Source organism: Acanthochromis polyacanthus, chromosome 2 (genome assembly GCF_021347895.1).
Source record: "Acanthochromis polyacanthus isolate Apoly-LR-REF ecotype Palm Island chromosome 2, KAUST_Apoly_ChrSc, whole genome shotgun sequence".
NCBI lineage: Eukaryota > Metazoa > Chordata > Actinopteri > Pomacentridae > Acanthochromis > Acanthochromis polyacanthus.
This window is the reverse complement of record NC_067114.1, coordinates 19,314,842-19,323,426: the sequence shown is the minus strand read 5'-3', so window position 1 is coordinate 19,323,426 and position 8,585 is coordinate 19,314,842. Positions and strand designations below refer to the sequence as shown.

Sequence of the window (8,585 nt, the reverse complement as noted above, 5' to 3'; positions counted from 1 at the left end):
GTTTTGTTTTGTTTTTCACTAATATTTGTGCCCTCAGAACGTTATTGATCAGTCTATCTTCCACCTCTTTATTGTTCTATCAGCAGTCAAAGGTTGTCCACATCACCACTTCATACATCACATAACATCCTCTGAGTGATGACATGATCCTCAAACAGTGTATCTTGACTCCACTGTGGTGAAACACACCAAATCCAGTGATCATCTCTCAGCACAGCCCAGGAGGTTTCATCAGTGATCACACAAGTCAAAGAAAGAGGGAAACACCAGTGTGTATAGAGACCGGTGAGATAGTGAGAGCAAGAAAAAGCAATGACGGATGAGAGTATGATGTAGCAAAAGTACCCAAAAATATCACCAGGCTTGCCCTCACTGCATTTGAATACAAACACATTTTCCTGCATGTTTCACTTCCTCAGTGCTGCTCACTGATCTGCACCGTGTGTTTTATGTCATTTACTGAGGAGGACACACACTTTGGGGAAGAATGACACCAGATCCTGAAACTACAGCAGTCCTCTGAGAGCTGCAGGGAAACATCACAGGTAGTCCTTTGGGTTCATCCGGTGAAAACGACGCCTACAAATTCACCTGGACTTACAAAGTGTGTGGTTTTGCTGTAATTAAAGTCAAACAGCATCTTTGAACAGCATCATTTAATGCCTTCCTGGGTTTAATGTGAGACTATTGTTTATTTCTTATTATATTGCAGTTGTAATTTGCTGATTTATTAGTTGCATAAACGCTTACATGTTGTTTGTAGCCTTTTATTGCAAGTATAGGCCAACAGTAATAATAATAAATTGAATACAATAATCAATTAAAGTCCACAAATAATATCCCAGGTGCGGCCCCTTTGTTTTTTCCCAGTAGGATACCAGATAATTTTCCATTTCCAATTCACACCTTGATAGAGATAACGTCCAGTGGGAGATGAATAATTTCTGCTCAAAGCTGGGACTTTTGCGGGTTTTTTTCTCAACGGAAAGCGGCTGTCTATATAAAGTGCCGGGGGAGGAGCCGGTGATAAATGCGAGCAGCGCTGAAGGGAAGCTACGACTCCACCGAGGTTCTCCTTCCGCCGTCTGTGTGTGCTGAGAGCAGTCTGATATCGCTGGGAGGGTAAGCTTTTGTTCCATTTACGCACCGAAAACCGGCATTTCACTCATTTGTATGCGTGTTATTTTTGAAATACAGAAAATTACCCGCACATTGATGCCGGTGTAGAGTCGTGAAGCGGCGTTGGCTGCGTAGACGTGGCTCCGGTAGCTTTTAGCTGCGGTGTGTCAGCGCTCCTTTGTGTCCTCCATTGCTCTTATGATGACAGATCAACGGTTAGTCGGCGGAGGAAACGGCAGCAGCAACGTCTAGCCGGCTGCGAGTTCACCGGTTTTGCTTCACAGCGAACGGCCTGTTGACGTTATGCCACCGGGAAACATGACTACAGAGGCTTTTATGTCAGTTTTAGTGTTATTAAGTTTCCGTAGCTGTGTGCGGTCTTCAGCATCATCCGGCTTGCGGTTAGCTAACACGAGCTATTTCTGTTCGTAAAGCTGCTGCTAGCTAACCGACATTATTCACATGTAGACGCTAACACACCGTGTTAAGTTGGTTTAAACACGAAAAACTCCACCGATACACCAAGTCCTCACGTTTCACTTTAACCCATTTTTATTTTACCAAAGGGAAAAGTGCAGCTGGTCAGTGGTAGTATAAGAATAGCGTTGTTATCGTCCCTGTTTTAATATATCGTATTTAAAGCCACGGCCGCTGAGTAAAGCTGCTTTTCGTGTAGAGAAATAAAACTGGTGTTTTAAAATATCCTAACAAATTTAAAGATTGAGATTGGGATTTTTAAGTGTTGACTATGGTATGAACTTACCAGAGTGATATAAATATTAAGGATTAAAACCCTACAAATAATATATAAAAACAGCTTTACCTGACAATAGTAAATATGAACACTAAGACGCTACAGTATTCGTTATAAAGATTAGTCTGAGTAATTTATAACTAATACTGGTAAGTGGTCAGGAAAATCTTCTTGATAATGTCTTAAATTGTATGATGTGCTGACCACAGGATGTTCGTTGTTTTCAAAGCTTGATGATCGAATGATTAATGAATTACTCATAACTAGATCGTGAACACTTGAAAAGCAATCATCCAAATGCCATCTTCATTTGAAGGTTGGGCTGTAAGAGTCATTCTGGTCATTTGCCACTCATGTCTGTGGCATGTAGACCAAACGACACTTGTAGTCGTTCAAAGCAGTCAAGTCACTTGATTGTCAAATCTCAACAAGCTTGTTTTGAAGGGAGTTGTTCTTTCTTGTCCCCTGGTAGAAAATGTCCTGTGGGCTATGGAAAGAGACTGTGGTCCTGGCAGAGGACTACCTGTCCCTGTGCTGTGCAGGCCCACATCAAGCCCCTCCACCTCCCAGCGAGTCAGCCGCTGCCATGAGGCGTCTGGCCCAAGACATGGAGAAGCAGCACCAGGCTCGCTTCCACTCCCTCACTCAGGCCTTCCTGAGGCAGTGCGGGCCGGACTTCTGCTCCAGCCTCAGGATGGTGATGGAGGAGCTGGTGGAAGATGGACACTTGAACTGGGGGAGGGTTGTTTCCCTTTTCACCTTTACTGGGGTGCTGGCCAGACAGCTGCTGGAGCAGAAGGACACAAAGCCGGGGCTGGACCCCGGGAAGCGACAGGAACTGGGACAGAGGCCTGTAAACTGCAGAGGACTGGCAGAGACCATAGCTGATTACTTGGGAGAGGAGAAGAAAGACTGGCTGTTGGAGAATGATGGATGGGTAAGTCCTGACAACATGTCTGCTGTGAGCCTGATATAGGCTGCTGAATGTCTGATCTTACTCAACAGCAGAACTGTAGATATGACGTGTATTTTGATTGTATCTGGAGCAGTAAGATAGTTTAAAACTGAAAGCTAAATGTGAAAGTAGTGTTTTTGAACATCTGCCATTGGAAACCACCTATTTTGATGGGATCATGTTTGCTTCCTGTAGGTGCTTATGTTCAGATTTCTGACTTATAATACAGCTAAACTATATTTTTAAATGCTTTCTTTTTTCCTTTGTTTGCCAACCAGATCAACTGCTGTGAGAATTATAGCGTAGCTGTAGGCCAGATTCAGATGAATGTATGCTACAACAAGAAGAAGGCAACAGTGTAAAGTCATGGCCACAATCAAACAATGCAGGGCTTTAGAGTATCCAGAGTTTCTTGAAATTGTTGCACAAAAGTTTGTCAGGCACTACTGAGTTATCCAGCAACTGGAAATCAAAAGGACAAAGATAATTTGGCTTGATGTTCCTGATGTATTGAGAAAAAAACTAGATGCACTTTGGGTTGACTGAAGTCCCAGAAGCTTTAACAAACAGAGCATCGGTTGAATGTCTGCTTTTATGAATGGGCTTGCCCAACACCCACATAAACACACACACAAACTAGCCCCTCCTTTCTTCAGCTGGCAGCTGGTTTCAACAGACACGTAACCAGCTCAGCCAGATGGACTTTGTAGTAACAGTCAAAGCTTTAGTGTGTTGAATTTGGCATGGGACGTATTGAAAGTTAATGTGGTATGACTACAAAAACAAGCAGCTGTAAAGCAACGAGAACACCTGGAGCTATGAGCAGGTGCACTCAGTGGTCCAGTGTGTGACTTCAGCCTGAAAACATGACGGAGAAATGCAGCTGAGTTTCTAAACAGCATCGAACTGACCCTGTTTTTAACAGTGGCACTGATGGAACAGAAGAAGCTGAAATATTTTTGCCAATAATCTAATCAAACTTGACTTTTTCCAGCATTTTAACATTGACACTTTGACATTATTATGTGTTTAAGCTGTAAAGAACCGCCGCGCTGTCAGCGTCTTTTAAAAATTGCTGATTTCAGTGGCGGCCCCAGAGTGTGAATGTTTTTCCATTTTTGTGGAGAAACCCAGGACTGTCAGTGACTCTGACATTTTTCAAAATATATTGTATAATTGCCACCAGCTGTCAGCTTAGCCTCTTTGTTTGAAGTCATTTTAGCAGCTCATGCACATTATTTTCTATCATTGAGGAAATTCCTTGAAATAGCAGATATGTTTTCTCTTGTCAGTAAATAGAAAGTTTATCCTCTCAACTTTTTTTTTTTGTCTTTTTTTTCCCCTCCTATAGGAAGGCTTCTGTAAGTTCTCCCTCAGTGCCAGAAAGGCGAGTCAGGACTTGTCCATGAAGACAGCGCTGTTTGCTGCTGCCGGTGTCGGCCTCGCTGGACTCACCTTCCTCCTGGTGCGCTAACCAGCCTTCTGCATCCATACCCACGCCATCATCCATGTTTTCAGTTTATTTGACACAACTACGTAGACTTTTGAATTCTAACAGTAATGCTGGAATCTGTAGTGAATTCAGGGTTCATGTACATCAATTGAATGTTTGCACATACTCGGACCCCACACACATTAATACTGACGTTCTGTCACTTGCTCCTTAAGATTGTAAAAACGATTTCAATGCCTTCAGTAATTTTGGAGTGAGTGACATCAGTTTGCATATCTTAGGTTAATTACTAAAGCACAGGCTTCTGCACAGAATCGCCTCTCTTTTGAAGTTTGTATTGTCAACTGTGCAGCTAAAAGGCATAATCTCATTTTCCCCACAGATTTTTTTTTTTTTTGATTTTTACAATTATCAGCTGCCTTTTCACAGGCTTACCTGAGTTGTGTATGTGGTATAGAGGCATTCTAGTGTACAATGTATAAATTAATATATTATATTTATATGAAATGAAAGCGTGAGCAATGGCCCTTTTCTATCCGATCCACAGTTAAGTTGGTTGTTTTTCAAGTTGGTCCTACATTCATGTGTTAATGTCTGTGATTTACGAGGTCAGCTGAGCTGCACAGTGCAGCGCTGATGACCACACAACGGTGCTATAATATGTTGTGAAATGTTTCTCATCAATCCACCACACCAGGGACCAATCTGATTTCAGACATATTGCTCTTAGAACAAACCGTTGCTATAAGCCCCCCCCCCCCCAAATCTCTGAAACATTATATTTTTACATTGTTTTGTTTTATTTATTTGTCACCGTTTTTGTAATAAAAGGAAACAATCGTGGACTTTGAGATTCTTATTTCATTGAAGTGTGGGCGACCGGTTATGGTGATGTCATGTTTTTACAACTTTGTTTTGTATTTGCTCTGAAGGTCTATTAAGCAGGTCATGGGTATTCAGTAGAATATGAACAGTAAATAAGTCTGTCTCCCCTCATGTGCAGACACATTGTCATAAATGAGATATGCTGTGCTCATCCTCTGGCCATCACAGTGCTCCAGTTACGCACAGCTGAAGTAGACAATACGAAAGATAAGGGACGTGTCAGACGTGAAGGGAGTAATTGACAAAACACTTTAGAATCACAAGGAGTCTGAGAAGTTCTTCAGGCCAGAGGTCACTATGGTCAGTCAGATGCTGCAGATAATGTTCTTTAGTTGAGTTAACCTATTCACAAAGTGAATCCAAACATGAAGTATCTCAGCTATCTGTGACACCCTTCAATTTGAAAAGGGTTCCATAATCAATAATCACCTAATCAAATGTTGTGTTAGCGCTAGTTTTTGGCCACCTATTGCTTGTAAAATATGCACTAAAAAAATAAGATTTTTTGCTTTGTTCTTATATGAAATTTGCTACATATTTATGAAATCTCAAATTTCTAAAATCTGAATTTAAAATGTTTCAAAAACATTTTAATTTGGCACCCAGCTGGATTATCACATTGCTGTGCTACTATAAAACCATGCCTTTATCGCTTCAAATGAGGAAGGAAACAATTTATCAGCATTCTTTGCTTCATCTGATCACACAACACAATCTGCACACCATTTACTGAAACACATCCAGCATCATCAGCACATGAGTGGAAGTCATCTAACAGATGAATCTGAGCAGATAGGAGCACCTGTTAGAAGGCTCACATTATGGTGAAAGGTGGAGATGACTAACATGAAGGTTTCACACTTCTGAAAAGAATTTTAAATCTTTGGTATGCTGGATGGATTAAAATCTAAAAAATTAAATTTGCAAAATAGGATGTGGCTTATAATACCCTAATGTAAGTACTTTTGTACTTTTCAAAGTAAGTCTGGCACATTATATATGAACCTGGAAATTAAGAATTAAATATTATATAGACATAAAAATGTAAAAGTAAACAAGTTATGATAAAATTACAAAGAAATAATTCAGATTCTGTGCTACTTTAAGCTGAAACTGATTAATGACACTGACCATGTTAATCCTTTGCATTAATGCGAGTCGTATGTTTCCACTGAAGCAGCGTTCAGATCACACTCAGCTGGATTTAATCAACTCATCAGAAGCTTGTTGAAGTAAATCAAGCTGCAGTCATTGTTAGAAATATGGCTGTGGCTCACATTTCCAGCAGAACGTTGCTCACTGCACTGTGACAGAGGGAAATATGGTACCAGAACTGAGTGCAAGTGTCAGAAGTCAGATTTCTACTGCAAGAAAAGAAAGACTTTCTCAGATCATGAGCATACCGAAGGCCTCTAAAGAGGCAGAACGAGGCAGCCTCAAACACTATGTGGAAACTGGATCAGGCAGAGTAAAAGCAACTGCATGATCATAGGACTGCTACACCAGGCTTTGTTGATTAACGGAGAGAAAAGCAATTTAATCCCAAATGCAGAATTTGGTAAATATAGAAGTCACGACTCCAATCAACTTTGAAGTTGGACACGCCAAAGTCACTCCCGCCTGCCTGAGGAGAAGTAACGCGGCATTCTTCAGAGACATGATCCATCTTCTGGTTTACGTTTTTGTGGAGGAGGATTCATGCTCCTGCAACATGAAGAGCCCAAACACACCTCAAGCTTTGACTTGAAAACCAAGGAGTGCTGACTGTCACGGACCTTCGTCCGCAGTCATCTGACCTCAAACCCACTGAGCGTTTATTTTACACTTGAAGATTTCGAAAGTCAAACATTCCTGACATGACAACATGCTCTTTGAACATTGTCACATCATGCTGGGATAAGTTCATTATCAGGTTCTGCACCAACATGTGGAGTTCTGCTGCCATTAAAGTAAAAGCCCAGCAAGCTTATGCCAAGATACTCAGAAATGTAAGTTTTCACTCAAATTGTTAAGCTGATATTATCTATAATTCAATAATAATGTATCTTTCTTGGTGTTTGCGGACCTGTGGAGCTCACTCATGCTTTTGATACAGTAGCTGTATTTCAGAGGAACTTTTAAAACAGTTACTTGGAAGATAAAGGTTTTTCTAGAAACAACAGCATCAACTAAAATTTAACGTACAGTTCCTTTCTGAAGAAACCAGAAGTGAGCGGTTAATGTCTTTACTTTGACAAGTTGCAGCATTTTAGTCAGCAAAAAGATCCTCAAAAATGTCTCTCAGCTGTGACAGTCCTGTAGTTTATCAGTTTTTGGTTATCTTTCAGAAAACCAGGAATACAATTTTACTGAAGAAACACAAATTTTACACTTTGACAAGACATTTATTTTTGTTTGTTTTTTTTAGTCTGGAACTGGCTGGGAACATTACATCCCAATGTTAAAGTGCATCACAGAAAACAGATAAGCAAGAGATATTGACAGAAGAGATTAACTTGTCTAATACAAACAAGATGAGTGAGTGTTGAGGGAGTTACGATACAGCGGTGAGGCCACGGCCTGGTTGAAGCACTGAAACAGATCATTTCCCACACACACTGTTCACACACACTCCTACGCGTTTCTCCATTACAGTTACAACACACCGTGTTGTCACGTTGTTTGTGAAATAGAGAACCATAACTGTTTCTGATGTGGCTTTTCTGTTTCCTGTTGATAGTGCTTCAGTCTGTCGGTGAGTCCCCAAAAGAGCATCGCAAACAGCTGGCAAATCTGTTGTTGTTATGGTGATCTGTTTATTTTATGGATTATACGGCACAGAGATTATAGGAACTGTGGACCCCAGCTACAATTTGTCTTCTCATTGTTTCAGTGCATAAACTGATTGGTGTGTCCTTCTGAGGGATCCATCTTCTGTGTGTTTCACTGTCAACAAATCCACAGAAACTAAAAATGAGACAACGCTGTTAATCGGTATTTGACTGAGGTCATGAATGCCCTTTAAAGGGGAACTTCGGTTTTTTTCAACCTGGGGTCTGTTTCCATATGTAATTTCATACATGTGAGTGATGGAGAAATGAATTTTCACCATAGCTCCAGTATTTAGCCAGGCAGGCAGCTTAGCAGCTCAGCTAGCGAAAAGTATGGGGCAACTTGCCCCCCCCCTCCTGCGTCAAAGTCTGCTCTAACATGCTTTTTTCCCCACACTGACCGGCTCAGATAGTCTCAACGAGTGTCCCACAACATACTAGAGATGAGAAGTGAACGAAAACCTCCACATTACTTGGCGATCGCTCTTTGTTGTGGTCTGTATCCAAATCTCAGGACGCTAGAAAGCAAATCTCGTTCTGAAATCGCGCGATAGCTTGTGCCAGAACACCGGTTTTGGCGCGATTTTGCGAGCTATCGCGCGATTTCTC

General features: G+C 41.2%; 1 protein-coding gene across 1 annotated transcript; it reads left to right on the top strand.

Moving 5' to 3' along the window:
• Positions 1 to 994: 994 nt before the first annotated feature.
• On the top strand, positions 995 to 5,126 carry bcl2l10 (BCL2 like 10). The gene is made up of 3 exons (XM_022199546.2): positions 995 to 1,122; positions 2,346 to 2,810; positions 4,180 to 5,126. The coding sequence occupies exons 2-3, from the start codon at positions 2,349 to 2,351 to the stop codon at positions 4,300 to 4,302; spliced, it is 585 nt and encodes a 194-aa protein (XP_022055238.1). The 5' UTR covers positions 995 to 1,122; positions 2,346 to 2,348; the 3' UTR covers positions 4,303 to 5,126.
• The last annotated feature ends 3,459 nt before the right edge of the window (positions 5,127 to 8,585 follow it).

What these genes read in the sequence shown, in the direction of transcription:
- bcl2l10 (XM_022199546.2), top strand. Translation starts at nt 2,349, where the DNA reads ATGTCCTGTGGGCTATGGAAAGAGACTGTGGTCCTGGCAGAGGACTAC. An exon ending in TGTTGGAGAATGATGGATGG is followed by an intron (nt 2,811 to 4,179) that starts GTAAGTCCTGAC and finishes CCCCTCCTATAG; the next exon opens with GAAGGCTTCTGTAAGTTCTC.